At 40.5% G+C, this 24,811-nt stretch overlaps 1 protein-coding gene across 1 annotated transcript in view; it reads right to left on the bottom strand.

The window, feature by feature from the left end:
• Positions 1 to 1,178: 1,178 nt before the first annotated feature.
• Positions 1,179 to 24,811, bottom strand: part of Khdrbs1 (KH RNA binding domain containing, signal transduction associated 1) — a 36,365-nt gene continuing 12,732 nt past the window's right edge. Inside the window, exons 2-11 of the mRNA XM_048434275.3 lie at positions 21,848 to 21,972; positions 20,148 to 20,264; positions 18,740 to 18,886; positions 18,029 to 18,162; positions 16,618 to 16,819; positions 16,016 to 16,083; positions 15,032 to 15,090; positions 10,041 to 12,288; positions 9,478 to 9,537; positions 1,179 to 2,117 (exon numbers count right to left, since the gene is read on the bottom strand). Of these exons, the coding sequence (XP_048290232.1) occupies positions 12,191 to 12,288; positions 15,032 to 15,090; positions 16,016 to 16,083; positions 16,618 to 16,819; positions 18,029 to 18,162; positions 18,740 to 18,886; positions 20,148 to 20,264; positions 21,848 to 21,972 (950 nt within the window). The 3' untranslated portion in view covers positions 1,179 to 2,117; positions 9,478 to 9,537; positions 10,041 to 12,190. The remainder of the gene's footprint in view (positions 2,118 to 9,477; positions 9,538 to 10,040; positions 12,289 to 15,031; positions 15,091 to 16,015; positions 16,084 to 16,617; positions 16,820 to 18,028; positions 18,163 to 18,739; positions 18,887 to 20,147; positions 20,265 to 21,847; positions 21,973 to 24,811) is intronic.

The raw sequence follows: 24,811 nt of genomic DNA, 5'->3' as shown, positions 1-24,811 counted from the left end.
GAATCCCGTTTTCAACATAAAACACATAGAGAGTTGAAATCACTGTGTGAAGGGGAGAGAAAAAATATCACTGTGTGGGAACAGTATCCATGAGGCATTAGGGTTCCAGTCTCTATATCAGAAAGGACAATGGGAGACAGGTGTGGTAGTGTATGCCAGAAATTCCAACACTCAGGAGGCTGTGGCAAGTATGAAGCCAGACTGGACTACAGTTAGACCTTGTCTTACCTTCCTCACCACACAAATCAAAAAGCAGCAATGGGGTCTAGTTTCTCCACTCATGATTTACTAGCAAAGCACAGCACTACAGATTTAGAATACTTCTTTTTTATTTTCAACTTACCTGCACTAAGACAGAGATCTCCTATCCCTAGAAATGTCAAAACAAAGGCCCAAGAAAATTCAACTTACCAAAGCTTAAACAGCATCCAAGACTAGAGAAGGGCTTGGAAACTACACCAAGACTAAAGCACTCAAGAAAGGGCGCTCACAGGCAGAGCAGGTGCCTCCGGAGCCTAGTCCTGGCTCTTGGCCAGGCCTCGTACCCACCCTTCCACAGTCAGTCCAGCCTCAACACTCCCACCCTAGTCCCTGGAGAGTCCATCACCCTGACAACAGCTAGGGAAAGGCCTTTCTAAAATATTTATGGCTCAGAGCATCCAGAGGCTTGGGGAAAGCTGATGTCATCCTTCCCAGCTTGCAGGTGACTGAAGAGCATGCCAGCTGGGTGGGTGGGCCCAACTCCCTAAGTCAGAGCTCTCAAAAAAGATCCCTAGGGCTCTTTGTAATGGGAGAAAGGTGGAAGCTGTGTGACTGGACTTCTAAGAATAAACCTGGAAGAAAGGAAGACAGAATCTTAAATGCGAACAGTGTTCTGTACAGACCCAGTACTGGGCATTATAAATGTTTCTCAGATTCTATGAAGTGGGGGAGAATTACTTATGGAACGAACAGGTCCTGAATAATACACAAGTGATGAGCTGAAATCTGAATCCAGATGTTTGACTTCAGTTCTGAACTTTTCTGTAAAATTCTGTGACTCCCAAGTGGCTATCTTGGTACCTGGAGATTGTGGATGACCTGCCAAATTCTCAAGAGGAAACATTAGAACAAAACCCTTGCCCAGGTGTGGGGGCCTCGGCTCTCTCCCAAAGCTGATCAGAACCATTCACCAATCATCACTTGACCAAACCTTTATTGAACTCCTCATGCAGGGACAGATAACTTGAGAAATGCCATACAAAGGTGAAGCAGGAACAGCCCCATCCTTCAAGAACTTCTTGGACAAGTGCTAACAACAAAGGATAGATAAGGTTCAGAATTTGAAACCATTTGTCCAAAGTAAATGATTCTTGACTTTCCTTAGAATGTTTCAGAGGCAGTGACTATCTTTCCTGAGAGTCCTCTGGAAAGTCTAAGGACTCCCAGGCTGAAGGTTCCAACAAACGTGTGTGTATGTGTGTGTGTGTGTGTGAGTGTGTGTGAGGGGCGGCGGCGGGGGGGGGGGCATGACACGGGACAGGACAGGGACACATGAAGCAGTAAGGTGCATAGGTGGCACAAGGAGCTGAGTGTTTTGACCCGGAGGGACATGTCAGAGATTCAGTCCTTTTTTGTTATTTACCTCCCTTCTCGAGACAGGGTTATTCTATGTAGTCCTGGCCATCTTTTAACTTGCTCTGCAGACCAGGCTGGCTTAGAATTCAGGGATGTGCCTGCCTTTGCCTCCTGAGTTTGGAAATTAAAGGTGTATACCATGCCTGGCTCCATCTCAATTTTTTAAAAGTCTTTTAAAAATGTTTTTGAGGTGATGAGAAATGAACCCAGGTCTTTCGTATATGCTAGTGAAATGTTCAACTACCAAGTTCAGCCCCAGCCCTCTTACTAAAATGTTTTGAGTAGGAGGAATTGTTAGCAATGAGTCTTCAGAAGCCCTGAGGACTCCATTCTGGGCCTAAAGACTCCTAAGATCCTGACTGGCTTTCTGTGAGTAAATCAGATCAAGAGGTAGGGTGAAACAGAATTGTTGATCTCTTCTCTTGAGTTTCTACGTTTCGGCAAATGCCCAGCCAGCCTCGATACAGCGGGTAGCTCCTGGTATTCAGGGTCCTCTGACACTGCAAAGACACAAAGTGGAAAATTAAGAAAACTGAGGCTGATGGGGTTTTTTTCTCAGCCTTCATCTGGTCTGGCTTCGTCCCTTACAACCATCCATTTCTGTAGTTCAACTCCAGTTGTTGCATTCAGCAGGCAGGTTCCTAGGTGCACACAGATGGGCAGAAGACAAAAATACAGTCCCTGTGAGCTCTCTTTTTAAGATTTATCTATTTATGTATATGAGTGATTTGTCTAAATAAACATTTGCACATCAGATGAGGGCATCGGATCCCATGGGAGTACAGTTATAGATGGTTGTGAGCTGCCATGTGGGTGCTGGAAACTGAACTCATGATCTCTGGAAGTGTTCTTAACAGGTGAGCATCCCTCCAGCCAGTCAGGTAATGTCTTAAGCCTTGAATATGAGTGAGCAGAGTGATCTGGAGAAAAATGAACTAAACCCCTGAGGCTATAACTTTGCTTTCATGTTTATTTATTTTTGACAAGAGTCCCCAACTGGGACCTCACTATGTAGAACAGGCTTGGCTTTGAACTCAGAGATATGTCTGTTTCTACCTCCATAGTGCTGAGATTTAGGTTATGCTCTACCATACTCCAACATTTCCAGCTTTCTAAATAGGAAAATGCTTTGGCTTCCCCAGACATGAAAAAGCTTAAATTTGGATGGTGGTGGCTCATGCCTTTAATCCCAGCACTTGGGAAGCAGAGGCAGGCGGATCTCTGTGAGTTCGATGCCAGCCTGGTCTACAAGGCAAGTTCCAAGATAAGCTCCAAAGCAAAAGAGAAACCCTATCTTAACTCCCCCTCCCACCCCCCCCCCCCCCAAAAGGCCGATTTTAAAAACTCTTGGAAAAAAAAGAGAAAGTTAAATTTTAGGTCCAAGAGTCCATCTCATCTGCCTCATAGACGAGTTCATCCCTGTCCCTCAAACCCAGGATCAGCCACAGAGGACACATCTTATGCCTGGACACAGGGCAGGGACCTGATGTTATGTAAAAGTCCTCAATATTTTTAAAATTATATGCATATGTGAGGGTGCGTGTGCTCCTGAGAGCAGATGTTTTTGGAGGTCAGAGACATGGCATTCCCCAGTGTCAGAGCTATAGGTGGCTGCGAGCTAGTGCACAGAACTATCGGAAACCAAAGCTGAGCTATCTTTCCAGCCCAGCTACTGCTTTTTCCTTTTTCTTGTGACAGGGTTTCTTTGTTTAACAGTCCTGGCTGTCCCAGAACTTGCTTTTCAGACCAGAAGCTAAGACTATGGATTTTTCCAGGGGAAAATTTGTTTAAAACAAGGTCTCATTCTGCAGCCTAGGCTGAACTTAAATTAACTACTTAATGAAGGCAACCCTTGAAAGTTTCATCTACTGCCTCTACCTCTTGAGTGCTGGGATCACAGGCATGTACCACCATGCCTGGCTATTTATTTACACTCTTCCTACCCATGAAATTTAAGTACCTGCCTGACACAAGTCAGTCAGCATATCTGTCTATAGACAGGGTCCTGCTGTGTAGTAAATGCTGGCCTTTCATCTCTCGCTTCTGTCTGCTGAGTGCTAGGGACCACAGCTGTTAAGATAGCACAAAAAGCCTTTCTCCTGTAGGAGAGATGCAGTTAGCAAAGTACTAGATGAGAATGTGTACTTGACCCTAAATGTTAAAGAAGACACCATCAGTCCAGGGTATGGAAAATTGTTAATTAGCCCCAACTGGTCCAAAATGGAGTGTTCACCACCATAATACTTTGCTGCTAAAGGGCGTAGAAAAGACAGATTTTTCTATAAGCCTGGAAACAAAAGAATGGGTAATTAGGCAGTGTAGTGCACGTCCTCCCCTCCCCCCAACAGCTGCTGTCTCATACAGCTGTTTCTAGCCTGTCTGTTAGACGCTATTAAATATTCATCAGATGTGTGCTAGCGTTAAGCATGCAATGACTATTAATCTGGCCATGCAAGAGTATTTCTGAGTCTACAGAGGCTGTAAATTTGTAAGAATTCAAATCTTTTAACTTCAGGAATCTAAAAGCAAAGTCAGAAGCATGAATTCTAAACCCCCAAGGTTGGGAGCACCTTTCAGGGAACAGATTGATTTTGTTACTACTCAAATTACAAGAGTCCAGAACACAACAGTGAAGCAGGGGTCTTACAACTTGGGCTTGGTTTTTAGCTCTTCAATGCTGTCATCCTCTAAACCACTACACCTGGAAGAAGGCTCGACTAGCATCATATAGTGTGGCATGCTATCTATCAGTAATAATCCTAGCCTCACATTGTCAATTGTGAAAACTATACGGGATGCTGATACATACTCCCAGCAATTAGCAGAATTGAAAACTTCAAATGGAAGAAAACTTCAAATAGTGGCGAATGATTTCAGATCTGTCAGAAGACAGGGGCAGGTGGATCTCTGTGAGGCTAGCCTGGTCGACATGAGTTCCAGAACAGCCAGGGCTGCACAGTGAGACTTTGTCTCAAAAAAATCAAAATAGTAATAATGATGATGATGATAATGGGGTAGCTAACAAAGCTTTAACGACCCATCCAGAGTCTCTACTAGAAGAGACTCAAGACTCTGACATAAGTGACAGGTGTGGTAGCACAGGCCCATAAGCCCCCAGGCAGAGGCAGCCAGGCTGTGAATGAGGCCAGCCTGGTTTATTTAGTGAGCTCCAGGTCAAAGCTAAATAGTAAAACCCTGGCTCAGAAAAACAAAAAAAAAAAGAAAAGAAAAGAAAAGAAAAAAAAGATCATCCCAACCTCAGGTCCTTTTAGACAGGAGGTGAGGCTGTAGCTTGGCTGGCAGAGTGCCTGCCTAGCATGCATGAGGCGCTGAGTTCAAACACCAGCACCAAATACCTGGCACTTGGGAGGTTGAAATAGGGGGATCAGAAGTTCAAGGTTAGCCTGGGATACATGGCTTCTCACTCACAAGTAAACAAAAAGCACAGAACACTAGGAGACTACAAACATATGGCCAAGTGCAAAGATCCCACCCTTACTCAGCAAAAATACCTGGTGGGAGAGGAAAGGTTCTCCTTCTTGTAAAACAGGAGCAAATACGACTTCAGGCAAGAGAAGACAAGATGAGGGGAGAGGATCCATCCCTTGTATTCTCCACTTTTTTTTTTTTTTTTGACAGGGTTTCTCTAGCTTTGAAGCCTGTCCTGAAACTTGCTCTTGTAGAAGAGGCTGGCCCTGAACTCAGAGATCCACTTGCCTCTGCCTCCAGAGTGCTGGGATTAAAGGCGTGCGGCACCACCGCCAGACTAACGTGGTAGCACTTTAAGGCTTCTCCTTCTCCCTACCTTTCTAGCATAATTGTCAAACATGTGTGGCTCTAAAAACTCAGTACTAAGACCTTAAACATTTTATTTTCTTAAATTTCAACTTTTCAAACTCAGCCCTAACCTACTCTTGTATTTACAGCTGTATTGTCAACATGCCCAATTTATGTGGTGCTAAGGATCAACGGCTTCATGTAGCCAGCCAAGCACTCCACCAACTGAGCTCTATCACCAGCCCTTGTTTTACATATAGTTGTTCATTAAGTTACAGTAAAATGGGGACTTGGACGAAAACTCAACTAGAGTTCTAAAAACTTGCTTAGGAAATGGCAGAACTTAAAAATTCACCTATTCAAAGCCATACAAGGTATTATGTTTTCTGTCTTAACATGGTAAATTTTTAGTCATCCTTTAATGAACCTAAGTTTCACCGTCTCCTCTGGTATTCCTGAGGCCTCTCAGCAACTCCAGGCTTCCTAGTACTCTGTGTAGGAGAAGAATACTGTAACTATATAGGTCTTAGCCTCTCCAGTCAGACGAGTTTCTTGAAGGCAGTTATGATAAAAAGATGAAGATCTGTGATGCAGAACAGCAAGCGGAAAGGCACACAGGCTTTAGCAAATATCTGTGATAATGTCCTAGCAGAGGAAGTCTACTTCCAGGAAAAAGAATGACAGGTTCTCCAAAATGGCTTTAGCTGGTAGGTCAAAGTCTTTCTAAATGTCACTGCTATTTTCTGAGGTTGAAGTTTCATTATGTATAAAGAAACTAGGGAGCCAGTGAGATGGCTCAGTGGGTAAAGATGTCTGCAGTGCAAGGCTGGTGACTTGAGTTCAATCCCATGAACCCATGTATAGGCAGGAGAAAGAGCCAACTCTACCAAGTTGTCCTAAAACCTCCATAGACATACATTAGTGAGATGGTGTCTGCTTCACTAGAAAAACCAGGGCAAAGAGTGGTGACCAGGGCCTCACTTCAGAAATGTTACATTATCATGTAAAAGGGACGATTCTGTCACTTACACAGCAGTTGTTTCTTTGCACGCTTACCCCTCACCCCCCAGACAGAGGTTTTTTTTGTAGTCCTGGCTGTCCCAGAACTCACTCTGTAGACCAGGTTGACCTTGGACTCGGAGATTCACCTGCCTTTGCCTCCCAAGCGGTGATATTAAAGGTATGTGCCACCACTGCTTGGCTGTTTGCAGTTTTGGGTTTTTTGGCTGTCCTGGCTCTGGCTTTGTAGCCCAGGCTGGTCTCAAAGAACCACCTGCATTTAAATTTGAGTTTCCCACAGAGCACATCTTTAACCCCAGCACTTTGGAGGCAGAGGCAGGTAGATCTCTATGAACTTCTAGAGAAGCTACTGCAACAGAAGTTATCTTCTCCCTTAGCCACACTCACTAACTCTGCTCTTTTCACTTTCCCCTTCTAACTCAGAAAAATATTACACCTAACTAATTATTGTGCTATGTGGATGCTTACAGACCATTACACAGATGGATGTTAAAGTACAACTTGTAAGAGTTTGTTCTCTACTACCATGTGGGTCCTGGGGATTAAATTACTCAGCAGGTTTGGCTGCATCTACCCAATGAGCCATCTTGACATTCCACCTTCCCTTAATAAAAAGTTCAGGCTGGCCTGGAATTTGTGATTCTTCTGACTCAGCCTCCCAAGTGTGTGTGATATCATGCCCAGCTCTAATTCCTACTGATGGTTCCAGGAGTCAAATCTAGGGCACTCGACTGCTGACTATATCCCAGTTCAAATACAAAGTGTGGGTGTGCACAGAGTACATGGTAACATCAAGGTGTTCTGGAAGTCTACCCGCTATCACCATCATAATCAGAAGCAACTGCAAACACCTGTGAGCACCCTAACTTCAGACTTGTTGACAGTCATCCCTAAAAGGAAGAGGGGGTGGGAGGTCAGCAGATGTACACCTGAGACCTCAGCCACTCCTTCTAGTGCATTCCTGTCAGCTGTAATTCTTTCCCAGCTATACCAATCTAAAGAGAATCTTATGCAGCTGTGGGAAAGCTGTTACCTATGCTGGGTTCAGCCTTTGGTAATGAGAACAATTTGGGGTCAACTACTACTGTAAGTAACTCTTCAAACATATGCTGTAAACGAACTGTTTTTGCAAGTTGGCTTTGCAGAACCATTACTGTCACCAGTGCCCCATCTGGGTAGACATTTGTTCACATCGCTTGGGAAGTTCATGTAACCCAAGTGAAGAAGCACATTCCCACTGTATGCACACTTATCCACAAGTGTTCTCTGGATCAAGCTTGCGGACCACAGAGCTTCAAAACCTGTAAGCCAAACATTTAATACCACATATATCTCCCACAAACCTACTCGCTTGGCTCAGATACATTCTCCATTTCTATATGAAAGAAAGCTGAATTTTATCAGGCTCCTGCTCTTTTTTAATCAGAAAATAGTCTGACTTGACTTTATTGTTGGCAACCACAATGGCCTTGCAACTACTGGGGCATCCTTAAATTCATTCTTACCTGGAGCAGTGGGTAGCAACTGAGGGACAGAGTGCAAAACTGAATAAACTGTGACTCTTTGAATAATTGCTGCATGTTTAGACTAGGAAAGGTGTGTTCTTAGTATTACTTGTCATCATGTATGTAAACGGTAAACGGGCGTGTTTGAGTTTAGCTTTTGAACTTCAGGAGAGCTACAATAGCGTTCTTAGTAGAATGCAATGTAGTTCACAGGACATTATAACCACCTACCTAGCACCTCACAACTGTGCTATGCAGACGTACTCAGTGACACTAGAATGACCCAACCAACTCCTCCTTTAATAGACACATGTACACACACACACACACACACACACACACACACACAACTTTGTTTTGTTGAGACAGGATTTCTCTGTGTAACCCTGCCTGTCCTGGAACTCACTAGGTAAACAAGGTTGGCCTTGAACTCAAGAATCTGCGTACCTCTGCCTCCCAAGTGTTGGGATTAAAGCTTGCACCACCACTGTCTGGCTTATATTACATATTTTTTTTTAAAGATTTTAACATGTATGAGTGTTTTGCCTATATATACACATGTATACCATGGGCATGCCTAGCGCCTGTGGGGGTCAGAAGACTACCCTAGAGAGTAAAGTCTTAATTTTATACGCATTTTGGCTACATGTATATATGCACTACTTGTGCTTCTGGTGCCCATGGTGGTCAAGAGACTCAGATCCCTTTGAAGTGGAGTTTCAGATAGCTGTGAACTACCATGTGGATGTTGGGAACCAGAACCTTTCTGAGCCACCTCTCTAGTTCTTAAACTCTTTGAATTAGGGATTCCTCATCTAAATTTCAGGCCAGTCACATGACAAACATCAAATTTCAGGGTGTTCAGAACAACATTCTGTATTTGTTGCCCTTTGTAAGTATCCAGTAATCAGAAAATACCAGCACGGAGATAGGACCTGGAGGAAACAGCTCTAAGAAGTCAAGCTTCACTCTCAAGGACCCAGACACACCTTTGGTTTGCCTAACTACACTATAACAAATGATTCAGAAGCAAAGGGAAAACTGTGGGAGCTAGCGCCTCAATGTCTTCAAGAACAGGAAGGCTAAAAGTCCTCAACTCTGCCAATCAGAGTTAAAGCCGAATTAAAAAGATTCTAAAGAAAAGAACACTAATATTTATTATGTATAACACTGAATAGGGTGCCACGAATTTTAGTTTCTTTTTTTTTGCATGTAGAGTTGATTAACTCGAGGACTCAGTTATACAAGTGCTGGGCATGGTGGTGCATGCCTTTGATCCCCACACTCAGGTGGTTCTGTAGACCAGGCTGGCCTCAAACTTAGAGATCTGCCTGCCTCTGCCTCCAGAAGGCTGGGATTAAAGGTGTGCGCCACCACCACCTGGACACGGGCTTGTCTTAACTATCGCACATACCCATTAAGTTCGGTAAGCTGACACAGAAGTGTGATTAGTATGGTAGAAGCGAGTTTAGGAAAGACCGACCTGTTAACCTCCTAGCACTACTGCTTTGCCATCACGACACATCTACCATCCTCAACGAAAACCACCTTAACATACCTGACATGGGTCTTCGATACCCATTCTATTCCAGGAAAAGCCTCAGGAATTTTCAGTCACCTGAAAATTGAGAAATCAGGGATGAGTCTTTAGAAGAAGCTGTAAAGATATACAAAATCAGAGAGAGATCCTGCATGCAGTTTACACACTACAGGAAAGAAACATGCAACTTTTCAGAAAATTTAAATAACATTGCACTGTAAATAGATACGGTGTCTTAGGGGGTTCATCCTTATATATTTTAAAACAGCTGAGCAGAAAGCTTTACTCTGGGGTGCAGCAGGTCTTCTCATCTACAGTCATTGAAATTTTACAATGTGTCATTTAAGATGTCAGACTTTGTGCCCAGGTTACATTACAGTTCACTTGTGATGGGCAGGATTATTAAGAGTTATGGAGAATTTATGTGGCAGCATATGGTTTTTCTTTTTACAGCTATTTTTAAACAATTTTTGCAAAGTTTTAACATTAAAATTAACAACTAAAGAATTGTTTATGCAAGTTGCTGTCACAGTTTATATAAAAGAGAAATATGTGCTATTAAAATCAGACATTTAGGTTACCTTTGGTTTTTTGCGATGCATGTTAGCTTTACACATCCTGATTCTCTTGCGATAATTTTCCTTTAAAAAGGGGGGTATAGAGTGATCTCTTTTCATCAAAACAAGACATAATGCCCTGAAAGCTGACTTCAAACCATGGTTGAAAATTCAGTTATTTACACTTTATCACAATCTATAAATACATTTTTTGTTGGTGTGTTTTAAAGAAACAAAAATGCCCATCATGCACTGCTACAGGCAGCTTGGCACTTGACACAGGATTTTTCACCCCCGAGCAGTTTATGTGGCTCCTAGGTAAGGAATGAGGTCCCTGGAAATTTAGAGTGAAACAGAGCCAACCATTCCATTTTCTTACATGCAGTCTTGTGGGAGGGAGTTCAGGACCAGCCTACCATACCAGCTCCTGCCCCGAGCCAGCTGAATTGTTAACAGCATCTCTAGAATTGGAAGGGAAACCCTCAAGGGCACCCAGGTTTTACTGAATTGTGGTATCTGAACGCAAGTGAAATCAATGTCTGAGTCCAGAGATTTGGTGTCATTTTTTAAGGCCACCTAAGGGTTCTACAGAAGGTGCAAGCTAGGATGGCTGGCACTTAAAGTATGTATTATACCTTTACATGAAAACCAATCTGATTTAGTCAGCTGGGTTTTTCTCTCTAAAAATTAATTTTGTGATAGGATTGGATAAAACTGCTTTCAACAACTTCCAGGGGGTGAAAAAGCTTTGGTTCTTTTTAAACTAAAACTTAACAACTCATAAACTTTTTTTTGGTAAACTTAAAACAAAATCCCCACCACCACTTTTAAGAATGTCTCCAACTTTTAACAAGCCCATTAACTTTAGAGTTAATTTAAGTTTATGTGAAAGAGAAAACTATTTTATTGTCCACCCCCAAAAATGACAATTCATCACATTTACTTTGATTAAAAAAGGACTAAACTTTATTGACAAACTGCTGCAGACATTTTGACATAAGTTTAAGCTACCTATTTAGGCAGACTTAACACATGTATCATTTAATCTTCCGAGAACAAAATGGGAGGACGGTACAAATCCATTAGGACTTTAACTTATGTACAAAGTGGATTTTGATTCCTTTTTCATTCAGCTGCAGTGTCCCTTTTTATATCATGCTAGTGTTGAGACATACTTGACTACCTTGGGAACAGCTCAAAATTGACAATGGTCAATTTAATGAACATCATCAGCTTTTGGCCCCAGTGTCCAAGTGAGTTTTTCATGGAGTGCAGAATCTCAAATGGACAAAATACTCTGACATTTTAAATACTGAAAATTTGATTATCAGTACTATTACTGAAAAGATTGTGGCTAAAAAGTGTTACATCAAATTCCATTTAAGTGGTCAGCTCCTCTCCCCCATCATTCTTAGTCAAACTCTACCCCCTACCCCCACTAAGTATCTCTCAACACTGTATGTCTGGGGCTAGATTTCAAAACCCACGTAAAGAAAAAGTCAGTTTTACAAACCTAATTTTGTTGTTGTTTTAAGTCAATTAACGTTAAAAATTGCATCAACTATTTATTTCATGAGGATCTTTCGTATTAAAATTTAACCTTAAGATTCAACCGCCATGTGCTTTTAAAGGAAATGTTTTAGAGACGTCTGAGCTCACTTTTACATGGTGGTGCCTACTGCCGTTAACATTGTGATTTTACATCTTAAGCAGCCCTGAATTTTGAAATGTAGCCTAGTTTGGGATTCTGCAACTATGACTTTACGGGGTGCCTCAAATCAAAACTAAGAAAAAGTTAACAAGCCTTTACTTCAGAACCTTTAAGCAAGCAATGCCACTTTTGAAACTAACATGTTTGTGTTTTTTTTTACTCAACTTCTTTTTTTATTATAAAAGGTACACTGTTTATATTTAAACAACAAAGAAAAAAAGCATCTACACACTTAAAAAATTAATTCAATATCCTAAATCTATTTTAACTCATTTTAAAATACTACATACAGAAGCCAGAATGCAGAGTTAAGAATGGAGGAAGGTGGGGAAAAGAAAGGGACCACAAAGAAAAACACTTAGACAATTACTTGTCTGTTGTGGGTAAAGCAACAGGAATCCTGGGATACAAGAAATCAGTAACAACTTTGCTCATAACTGATATTTTCCCCTCCTGTTTGTTTTTAATAACGTCCATATGGGTGCTCTCTGTATGATCCCTTCACTGGCCTAGCTGGGGGGGCCTTCAGTGATGGCCTGGTCCCATTCCAGTCATCTTGTCCTGTGGAAAAACAAAAACAGTTTATAAACCATGGGCCCATTTTTTTTTTTTTTTTTGCATAACCAGGGTAGGTCAACATCAGGTATGTATCACCAACAATATTGTTTGTCTTCTACTATCTTGATATATTCCTGGTGTTCCTTGCTCTCCTTTTTACTTGGCCTTCCTTGACAAGCATGGGTAATTTCCTACCATTTTGAGTAGAAAACAAAAGGGAGTAATTCAGAAAATGCTAACTTTTACTATACAGTTCTCTTATCATTGTCCACAAGCAACATGAGTGATGCCCAGTCTCAAAACCTGGATAAATGCAACACAGTCTGAGGCAGTAAAGAAGTCATTAATTTCAGGGAGTCTGCAATGACCATTCCTGTTCCCAAAACCATCTGGCACTCATTCCTCAGTTAACATGAAAAACATCTGAACAAGTTTTTCACTTTGCAGGTAGCTCCTTTCAAAGCAAGAGCAAGACAGGTTTCACTGTGGAAAAACGTACTCTGGTTCTACAGAAACAAAAAAGGCTACATTAAATGAAACCCTCTACCATGACATGGAACTCAAACATTAGGGGATAATTCTCTGCTAAGAATTTTTAGTTCTTTTCTCTGACAAGTGCTAACAATCTCAAAAGGTTTTTTCTTTTCTTTTCTTTTTTTTTTTGGTGACAGTGAAGCCTGAGATGAACACTTTACTTCTACAGATGACCTCTTATTCTTCACACTAATTTCCTCACCTGTGCAGTGCCAACTCATACCTACATGTAAATACTAGGTACATTACTACAGGTCTTACTTTTCTGTATGGAACAAAAATTACATAGAATTCTACCTATGCTCCTAGTACAATATGCAAGGCCCATCTATTTGCAAGATGCTCCTAGGTACAAACAGAAAAGTTTATGCTTCTAATTCTCTTTAGAAAGGCACATACCACAACACACTGATCACGGCAAAAGCATACCAGGAACACAAGAATAATAGCCTGTCTACTTTTAGAGACACCATCTCAATATGTATCTCATCTTAGAACAGATTTGAAGTCAGTATGTAGCTTAAACTGATTTAAAACTCACAATTCTACTGCCTTAGTCTTAAGTGCCTGGGATGCAGTTTGCACCTCTCCCTTTTTCTTTGAACCAGGATCTCATGTAGTTCACACTGCTTTCAAATCTGGTATATCGGGGACAACGACCTTGAGTTTCTGATCTTCCTCTGTCTACTTCCTTTCCAACTGCTAAGACAGGCATGAGCCACCAGGCTGAGTCTCAGCCTCTTTAGTTCGGTCTTTTCTCCAGCAGAATAGAAATACAGTTTTGTCAGACACATATAAAAACTCCGTATTGCCTCACTGATAGAGGGAAATAGTGAGCCACAATGTTCCAAACAATGTTCTAAACAATGCTACAATGTTACTATGGCAATAGTGCAGTGCTAAATTAGCTAAAACTGATAAAAAATGTTTTTTGGGGATCAGGATCTAATTGGCCATATCATGCCAATAGGTTAAGTTTAGTGTTTTATGAGAGGACCCACTAGATTCCTTTTTCTAACTCTCTGCAGAGTATCTTTTCTTGTTGTTGATTTTTGTTTTGTTTTATTTTTTTCAGAATGTTTTCTCTGCCCTGATTTCCTAGAACTCCCTCTGTAGACCAAGCTAGCATCGAACTCAGAGAGATCTACCTGTCTCTGCCTCCTGGGTGCTGGGATTAAAGGTGTGTGCCACCACCGCCTGGTTTTAAGATAGTTCGAACAGTTAGCAGCTAAAACCCTCTGCAGAATTCCTCACGGATGCAGAAGCCCTCTGTTTATGAAGACTGCTCTCACTGCATACAAATATCCTCAGAGACCCATTAGCGCAAAGCCATAATTAGCTCTTAAAGACACAACTAAGCAATGTGTTTTCAACCAAACCTCAGGGAAGTCAGCTTGGGTTTTGCTACCTTCCCAGCCTGAACTGCTTTATGCGATCAGTAACTGAGCTGAGGACTGGGGATGAAACTCTGGTGATACGAGTATTTGTCTAGCCGACAAGAAGTATTGAGTTCCATCCCTAGATACTCCATAAAACCAAACATGGTAGAACAAGCTGCAATCCCAGCAGAGGAATCGGAAAATCAAGGTCATCATCAGTCACATAATTCAGAACTGCCTGAGATAGGTGAGATAAAATGAATAAAAAGAAATTTTTTTTAAAGAGGAAGAAATTTGACTTGAGACATCTTCCAACTAGGAAGGAGTTTGGTGCTACTACTGATGTGACTTAGCTCCCCTGAAGTCTCTGATTTGATTCTAACCAGTACTACTTTGCCATCTAATCTGCTGTAATGAGCTGCTTTCAGCTGGCATTTTCTTCAACGCTTAGTATTATTTTCAGTAAATTTATTATTTTTTTCTTCTTTAGATGAGGGAGGGGCAGGAGAGTAGAATTACAAAAGTAAGTTCTTCTATCTCTCAACATAACCAAGGCTTCAGTAGCAAAAGGTCCAAAACCAGCTCTGGGTTAAGCATGTCCTACCTAACAGAAACCAGCACCCTCTGAGAAGTATACCAATCCAGCTAAGATAGATCTGAGTCCAAGACACGTAGCACCATAAAACTTAAGAACTCTCAACGTTCCATTTACCAATGCGGCAAGCTTCTATTGTTCCTTAGGTGTGACTGCCTGACTTCCAAGAATCCATCAGCCAGTATTTTTCCAGACACTTACTTGTACATTTTACCCCAGCACAGAAATAAAAACATACCATAAGCTTCATAAGAATCTTGAACCTCCCCATGTCCATAATCATAATATTCTGACTCCCTGGAAAGCCAAAAAAAAAAAAAAAAAAAAAAAAGAACATTAAAAGCTTTGGCTTTTTAGCATTCTTTCAAATATCCCATATCTGGGGAGTTTATTATCTATAAAATAGGGGGAAATATATGTTCTGTCCCACCCCAACCACCCCAATATTTACAAAACATGCATAAACCATGTATTTACCAAAAAGTCTGGTTAAGTATAGCAAGAACAAAAACAAATATCAGATTCTTGCAATATAATGATCATATATGTATTCATATAGCTCACCGGAAGAGAATTAGAAAAGGCTTGTTTTGTCCCTATTATAGATGCCTGAGACAAACAAGGTATATATACATACATACATACATACATACACACACACGCATACTGAAAGCTGTGCTTTAAAGGAATTAAAAACAAAAACAAAACACCTAGGTTAAGTTTCTAGCTTGTTCTTATGACTAAACCCATCTCCAGTGTGGGTGGGGTGAGTTGATTTGTCTGTAATAAGACAAAGCCTTCTGTATCCCAGGCTGTTCTTGAACTATGGTCCCATGCTGAAATCAAACTAAGGACTTCACACACGCAAGGCAGGCACAGCCTACCTACCAACCGAGCTACTTTCTCCCATAATTAAGAAATTATTATTTCTTAATAAAAGAATTACTTAATGGCATTTTTCTCAATGCTTCGATATAGCCATAGCTCAGGAATTTTTCATCAATTAGCCCCAAATCCTAAACTATTAAACTATATAAAATGCAGTTATCCAAATTTGCAGGCCCACCTATATGCCTTCAAGCTGTCAAAAGCAGAGGCAATACAATACCTTCAAAATGTTAAGTCAGACTACTCCAGAGTTTGGTATTTGCCCAAATCTTTAGTTCCTCCAACTCCACCCACCATCTATCTAGGACTCTATATAGTATAACTATTGACTCACCCTTGGCTCTGGCTGTAATAGCCTTCATATCCTTCATAACTCTGTTCTGCATATGTATCATCATATCCCTGTAACAAATAAATTAGGTCAGAATTACATATAATAGAGAAGATAATTACAACCCATTGCGGGGGAAATCATGAGCTTCTGAATGAACAGGCCATGAAAATTTTCTCAAAAATATTAAGATCCGGGCTGGACTAAGAGGTTAAGAGCACTGACTGCTCTTCCGGAGGTCTGGCGCCCTCTTCTGGCCTGCAGGCATACATGGAGGCTGAACATTGTGCACATAATAAATAAATAAATCTTTAAAAAAAATTAAGATCCACTGCAGAAGAGTGAAAAAAGACAAAACAAAAATCAAATGTAATTTAGCATTACAAACAACAACCTCTTAGTAAAATTCTGTATGTCAAACCACAACTTCTCATTTACCTTATAGCAATAATGAAAGTAAAATAGAAGAAAAATCATCTCATAGTTCAAAATCAACGTAACAAGAATGCAGGTACTGTTTCTACCTACACACATGGATAAGACACTCAACTTTTCCTGGCAACCTAGGTATGAAGGAAATGACACATTGTTCAAAACATTCTTACATAGTCTTCGTAAGTTTCTGGTGCAGGTGGTGGAGGTAAAGGTATTCTCTGGATGCCTGCGGTCCGAGCTCTTGGTGTTGGGGCACCTCTCACAGTGGGTGGAGGTGGCACTCCTCGAGTCACAGTGGCACCTCTGGTAATGGAGCCTCTCACTGGGGTCCCACGAACCAAAGCCCCTCGAGGTGGTCCAACACCACGACCTCTACAAAAAGAAAATTTGTATTAATTTGAGCTTTTAATAATTAAGTCATATTCATGTTCAGGGTTGTTCATGAATTATAGAGCTAAAAAGATTTTGTACTTTATACATACTTGCTCACTTATTTGAGACAAGGTATCCCTTGTTGCTCTGGCTAGCCTAGAACTCATACAAATCCAAGTGGCAATGCCTCTAGAGTCTTGGGATTAAAGGTATATGACAGCTAATTTATATTTCTGATTATATTTCTTAAAGGGAGGCTCTGTGGCCACACTTGATAAGCCAGAGACTGTATCTCTTGCTTTGCCCTGTCTTTTTTACCTTTCCTTTCCTTTTTTGGGGATAGGGTTTCATATAATCCAGTATGGTCTTCAACAAACTATGTAGTTGAAGATGACTTTCTTGCACTTCTAGCCTTTACTGCCCAGGTACTGGAATTACAATGGTGTTTCACCACAGCCTGTTTGTGAAGTACCAGGGATCAAACTCAGAGATTCATGTATGCTAGGCAAGCAGTCTACCAATGAGGCTCATCTCCAACCCTAAACTAGATTTTGAAGCACACATGTAATAATATACATGTGAGAGAACCTCAACTAGCAGATTCTCTGGGTGCAATAGTAGATCACAGTACCTCAGGCAAGTCTAGACTATCTGAATATTGCATAAATGTTAAAGTGTAAAATTCTGAAGTCATACCAGATAGCCAGGTTTGGTAGCTTATGACTTTAGTCACAGCACTTAGGAGGCAGAAATAGGAGATCTCTCTTGAGTTTCAGACTGCCCTGGTCTATATAGCAAGTTCCAGGTCAGTGAAGGCTACATAGGACTACATAGTGGAAAAAACAACTAGGGGGCCAGTGAGATGGCTTTGTGGGTAAGCACACAGCTGATTAAGACTGACAACCTGAGTGCAATCCCTAAGACCCACATGATAGGACTCCTATTCCTTATCCTCTAACTTCCACACCTACATATCCCCACCAAAGTTCACAAATAATACATAAAAAAAATTTTTTTAAATGCTAGGACTGTCCAAAATTAGAAGCTCCAACGTTTCAGTAGCACTGTAACACTTGTCTATGGTCAAACTGCTAAGATCTAGAATTCTATACTTGATATACCATACAAACCCTGAAGTCTCCTGATCTAGATAGAACTAAGAAGACTACCAGCAGTCACATTTATATTTCCTTTTCAACTATTCTTTACCTGGGAACAGGTGGGGGAGGTGGGGCAGCTCCTCGTCCTCTCACTGGTACCCCACGACCACGAGAGGGTTCAGGAACTCCATTCAAGTAGGACAGTTCTAGAAACTGCTCCTGACAGATATCATCCATCATATCCTGGGAATTAAAGACAGCAAAGAATGTGTAACATCTTCTAAAATTCATGTGGTCCACATGAGCCTTAGATCTTAAGAACACCCTTAAAGCTGGGAAGAGTGGCACATATCTTTGACTCCCAGCACTCTCAGAGGCAGAGACTGTGGATCTCTGTGAGATTAATGCCACCCTGAACCATATAGCTTTGAGTTTTGGGACAGCATGAGTTATATATTGAGTCTCTGTCACAAAATACCACCCGAAAAAGAACAGTATTTACCTTAAGTCATTTTCCTAATATCATGTCTCCTGGTTCCACAGTAGTACCAAAATATTGAGCTGAATAAAGACCTTATTAAATCTTTGTTAAACAGATTGTTAACACCTCAGGGACCCAAAATATTGACAATAGATAGCAGTATACATTAATGAAACAAGCAGGCTTTAGAAAACAGTGTTTTGAGAATGAGGTGTAAGTAGTGGGAAAACCTCAGAAAAATGAACCAAAGAACAGACCCTAGTCAGAAACCCTGGCTTTCTCAACAGTATGATCCCGTTTCTTCCTTGCTCAGACAATAAAGAATATGTATTTCCTTACTGGTACTAGAAATTTCTTGACTTCCTCCATGGCATGGGCCATAAGAGCATAAGCCTCACACGGGGGTCCAAAGACTTCAATGAAGACATGCAGATCCATATTTAAATGGGCATATTTGGGGTCTCCGCCCTTACGAAGCTCTTCCTCCTATGGAAAAATGCAAAGTAATATCAAATCATATACAGACTAAAAGAAAACAACACCTTTAACGTTAGGTCAAAGGAACAGTCAGAATAATATGTTAAAAACAAAAACAAAACAAAAACCTGAAATCCTAAGAAGGAAGGTAAATCAGGTCCTGGAAACTGAAACTTACAGTATCAGCTAAAACTTGGTTAGCTAGGTGGTGGCAGCGCACACCTTTAATCTCAGTACTTCCAGAGGACCTGAGTTCAATTCCCAGCAACCACAGTGTCTCACAAACATCTGTATTGAGACCTGGTGCCCTCTTCTGGCCTGCAGGCATACATGGAGGCAGAATGTTGTACACATAATCAATCAATCAATCAATCAATCAATCAATCAATCAATCTTTAAAAACAAAACAAAACACCACCCTGACCCTAGAAGGGAATTATGTGTGGTAGTAAGTTTCTTCTCAGCTAAAAGTTCACTGTGTAAGGAGCTATGAAATGGAACATTTTCTTTTTGGAACATTCTTGTTGTCTAGAAATCAAATGATCTAACCACAAACTCACCAGCACTTAACACCACTGGTCTCATTAGATCCTGTCCCTGGAAAACAGGGTTCGCTGGTCACATTTTTGTGTGTTCAATCTTCAAGTTTAGTATACCCAGTTCTCATTTTAAGAATTTAGAGATAAGCTTATCGAAGCTAACAATGCTACTTAATTGTATCATAATGCAGCCTAGGGGAGGACATGTGTGTGATAGCTTAGAGGTAAATGGCAATGGCTGTTCTTCCAGAGGCCCTGAATTTAATTCTCAGCACCAGAGTGGCTCATATTTGTCTATAACTCTACTTTTTAAGGGATCTGATGCTCTCTTCTGATGTGCTGATGTACATACAGACAAAATATCCATATACATAAAGTAAGCACAGCTTTAAAAAAAATGAGAGCATATCTAGGCTCTTCCCAACATTACCAAATGAGTGTTTACATGCAGTGAAAACTTTACAACAGCCTTTCGTATGCTGGAGGGCACAGGATTAAAGATAACGGTGAATGTCTTTGATCCCAGCACATGGAAGGCAGAAACAGGCAGATCTTTGAGACCAACCTAGTCTACATAATAGCAAGTTACAGGCCAACCAAAGCTACATAGTGAGACATGGTGTCAAACCCTAAACAAACGCCAAAATGTTTGCTTGCACAAAGCGTCCATATCAGACACTGTGCAACTAGAGGGCACTTGGTTTTATTTTGCCTCACTACTATGAACTTACCTTGGCTTTGTCTCTCATTGAACCCTTTCCCAAGACAGAGATCTTTGCACCAGTCTCTTCTTGAAGTCTTTTGATTGTATTTCCTTGTGGTCCAAGAATCTTCCCCACAAAATTGAACTGACAGAAATAAAAAAAAAAAATTCTAAATGCACATACCTCTCTACAAACATTTACATACAACATGCTATTTGATCTTCAACAAGTCTATAAAGTAAGAATCTTTTATATGTAAGAATATATAAAATCCTCATTATACTCAAGATACTAATGTATCATTAGTGATTAGTCTTACGTTATATAACTTTAAGTTAAGTGCAGTTACTAGACCTGAATTTGGATTTCCTTATAAAGTTTGGTACTCTTTCTACAACTTACTGCAAGTCATGACATTGTAACATAAACATTTTAACAGGCATAAATGTGTTTGTTTGTTTTCGAGAGTTTCTGTGTGTAGCCTTCCTGGCTATCCTGCAACTCATTTTGTCGACCAGGCTGGCCTCATACTCAGGGATCTGCCTGCCTCCACCTCTCAAGTGTTGGGACTAAAGGTGAACATCACCACTGCCCAGTAACATACAGAAATTTTTATTAGTGATCAGACTCAAGACAATGTACATAAGCAAGCAGGTATCTTGAAACAGAACAAAAAATGTTGTACCCCTTCGTAGCATGGATGGTAGGCTGAATATTAACTATTTCCTTTAAAAAAAATGCAGAGGAGGGCTGGGCAGTGGTTGCGCACACCTTTAATCCCAGCACTTGCAAGTCAGAGACAGGCGGATCTCCGACTTTGAGAAAACTGTTCTACAGAGTGAGATACAGGATAGCCAGGAATGTTTCACAGAGAAATCCTGTCGGGTTTGGGGAGAAAAGGGGATCTAAGGGGGCAGAGAAATGGCTCATGGTTAACATTACTTATTAATCTTGCAGAAGATGATTCACAGTCACTTGTAGCTCCAGTTCCAGGGGAATCTGCTACCCTCTTCTGGCTTCCTTAAACACAAGGCATGCATGTGGTACACATATACTATATATGCATGACTTAAACATATACATAAATAAGACAGACATACAGAATAAAGAAAAGTAGGGGCTGGAGAGATGGCTCAGAGGTTAAAAGTACCAGCTGCTCTTACAGAGGTCCTGAGTTCAATCCCCAGCAACCACACAGTGGCTCACAGCCATCTGTAATGAGATATGGTGTGTGTATACATAATAAATAAAAAGAAAAGAATAAAAAAAGGTAAACAGTTCAGAGGCAAAAGCTCAGGTAAGAGAGAAATATGATAATTTAAGTTAGAAAAGCTGGCTAGAAAAGCTAAGCTAGAGTTAGGCATTCATAAGCAGAATACGTCTCCATGTATTTATTTGGGAACTGGGTGGCTACCCCCAAAAGAATAAAAACAAAAAACAATTACAACCAATCTGTGACAAAGGGCAATGATTTAAGTATCCAGAATTTTATTTTGGGCCTAGAAACTGAATAAACGTATGAAAAGGAAACTACTTTTGACTACTAAAAGTAATTGTGTTTCCTTCTTGACTATGTATTTAAGCTATAGGTTACCAGAAACAGATACTTCAAGTACAGGGAAGTTTTACAGGTGGCTGGATATATGACTATGCCATGTCTTCACCACAGCCAACATCACACCAACCTACAATGTTAACTCATAGAGGAGAGCTGCTTTTATACTTACCTTTGGATACTGCTTGACAGGTATCAGTACCCGTTCTTTCAGTTTCATGTTCTTATGAGAAAACAAATCCAAGTAGTTCTCCTCATCATCTTTTTTTGACTCTCCTTTCTGAATCTTCTCAATTTCTGAGTAAGAAAAACAGAAGTTAATTTCTGTACTTGTAAATAAAAGCACCTAGCAAGACTGTTTAAAGCAATATTATAGAGTACTGTGTTAAAAAAAAAGCCAACAGTTCAGTTCAGAAGTGCTAATTTTAGATAGACTGGAGGAGGCATCTAAAGCTATAAAAGGCTGACTTTCCCACCATCACCTGAAGAGCCTACGTCATCCATTTACATGTTTCTTTATATAAGAGTACACGCATTGGCCAGTCACGGTGACGCACACCTTTAATCCCAGCACTTCGGAGGCAGAGGCAAGTAGATCTCTGAGTTTGAGGTCAGACTGGTCTCCAGTAGAGTGAGTTCCAGGACAGGTTCCAAAGCTACACAAAGAAACCCTGTCTCAAAAACAAAACAAAACAAAATAAAACAAGTATATGCATTTATCTAAATTAACACAGTGAATGGAGAAAAGAGATATCGAGCTGGAAAGATGGCTCAGAGGTTAAGAGCACCGATTGTTTTCCCAGAGGTTCTGAGTTCAATTCCCAGCAACCACACGGTGGCTCACAACCATCTGTAATGATATCTGGTGCCCTCTTCTGGCCTGCAGTCACACATGCAGACAGAACACTAAAGAAAATAAATAAATAAATCTTTAAAAAAAAAAATCAAAATCTCCAGCAACAAAAAACCACAGAGGTGACTAGAGATGTCTCAGCTATTAGGCACCCACAGCAGAGGGATTCTCAAATGCCTTTAATGCTTCAAGGTCCCAAAGAAGTCTTTTGGACTGCATGAGCACTGACATAAATAAAAAACTCTAAAAATAATAGTAATTTTTTATAAAGGCGGGGCATGATGGCTGTTTCTAATTAACCACAATTACAGATTTCTTTATTCTTTCTCCAGTCCCACTGTTACTTGACCAGCTGAGAAGTATTCCAATAAAGAAAACAAAAATTACTATTTAAATATAATAACATATAGTTCATTACCATTCCACTATAGCAATAATATTTTTGTTTTTCAGGCCTTAAGAGTTTGAAAGACCCTGCGCTTGCTCTGTCACACATTATTTGTCAATTTAGACAAGTTATTTAACTATTCTGCATATTTGTTTGCTCATTTGTAAAATACAGGCAAAAGTCAACCTACAAGGACAGAGTAACAAGGAGGTGTGATGTGCCTGCCTATGGTCCCAACACTCAGGAGCCAAGCAGGAGGATCAGCTTGTTTGAGAACAGCCTAGGATAAATGAGGTCTTTCCTAAAAGAAAAAAGAAAAAAGCTGGATAGTGGTGGTGTGCACCTTTAATTCCAGCACTTGGGAGGCAGAGGCAGGTGGATCTCTGTGACTTTGAGGCCAGTCTGGTGTACAAGACCTAGTTCTAGGACAGCTAGGGCTGCTACACAGAGAAACTTTGTCTCAGGGAAAAACAAAACAAAACAAAACAAAAAAAGAAAATCAAAATCCAATCAAGTAACAGACATGTACTCAAGATCAAAGTTTATTTCTTAGTATATAGGTAATAGAGTTTCTAGACCAAACTCAATATCCAAAAGGAAAAAAAAATACAAAAAAGTAACTTAAGAACAACAACAGGGAAGGCTGGAGTTATGACTCTGTAGTTAAGAGCACTTGCTGCTCTTTATAGACAGGACACAACAGGTTCCTTCCCCAGATCCCACATGACAGTTCACACCTATCAGTAACTCCGGTTTGAGGTGATCCAATGCCCTCTTCTGGCCTCCTTGGCTAAATACACACATGCAAGAAAAGCACTCATATACATGAATTTAAAAGAAAAACTCTCAACTGAAGTCTGACTGAAGCAAAAATGTTATACACAGGATATATGACAAGAAGTCTACAGAGATAAACATACTCCCCTAAAACCATCATAACCACCAAGACCACAGACATAAGCAGAATGAAGGTACTTTGAATTTGCAGTTTCATCAAGATGGGAACTCTTGATTCTCCTGCTTACATCCCCCTAAGTACAAGGCTCCTCTATATCTCTTACTCCTGAGATGTAGTTAGTTCCTTCAGTTGCAGCTTATGCCACTTTGCAGAAACCTTACTTAAACAGTACAAGAAGACTCAAAAGCTGAACTGCAAAACTGATTGATGGAAGTTTGTTTATATGCAATGTAATGTACTCTATAAATTTAGGATCTCTCTACAACACAGAATTACTCTGATGTATTTTGAACTAGTTACTGGATCTTAGAATCCTTTTCCTATTTTTCCATAATTTTAAAAAGAATATAAAGCATTTTAGAGAACTTAGAAAATAATGATCAATAAAATAAAACTTGAGGTTGAAGTAGGGCTACGGATATGTCTTAGTCATCTGTGCTTGCTGCACAAAGATGATGATATGAATTCAATCACACACATACACACACGCACACAACTGATTAAGGTGGCATGTGTCTGTAATCCCAGCTCTGAGGATGTGGGCTTGCTGGCCACAAACATGCAAAGGAGTCAGAATAGCCTACAAAAGCGAGAGTAATAAGCTGAACCTTCAACAAGAGTTAGCGACCATATTTACAAATAGAAGAACTGAACATTTATTCAATACCATAATAAATATCACTTCATTTTCCCTCAAAATCAAGAGAGTTGCTGGTACATAGCCCCATTTTATAACTGAGTTATTGAAAACTGTTACGTTAATTACTTCTAGGTCACAAAGCTGCTCAAGTATCAGCAAACAAACTCAAACCTAGGTGTTGGGTTAAAGATACAGCTCAGAAGTTAAGGGCGTTCACTGTTCTTGTATATGACACTGGTTCAGTTCCTAGGACCCACATGACAGCTCACAATCATCTGGTTCCAGAGGACCCAAATG

Source organism: Myodes glareolus, chromosome 3, assembly GCF_982192425.1.
Source record: "Myodes glareolus chromosome 3, mMyoGla1.1, whole genome shotgun sequence".
Lineage (NCBI taxonomy): Eukaryota > Metazoa > Chordata > Mammalia > Rodentia > Cricetidae > Myodes > Myodes glareolus.
Note: the sequence above shows the minus strand (reverse complement) of the source record. Positions and strands in the feature narration are given on the sequence as shown.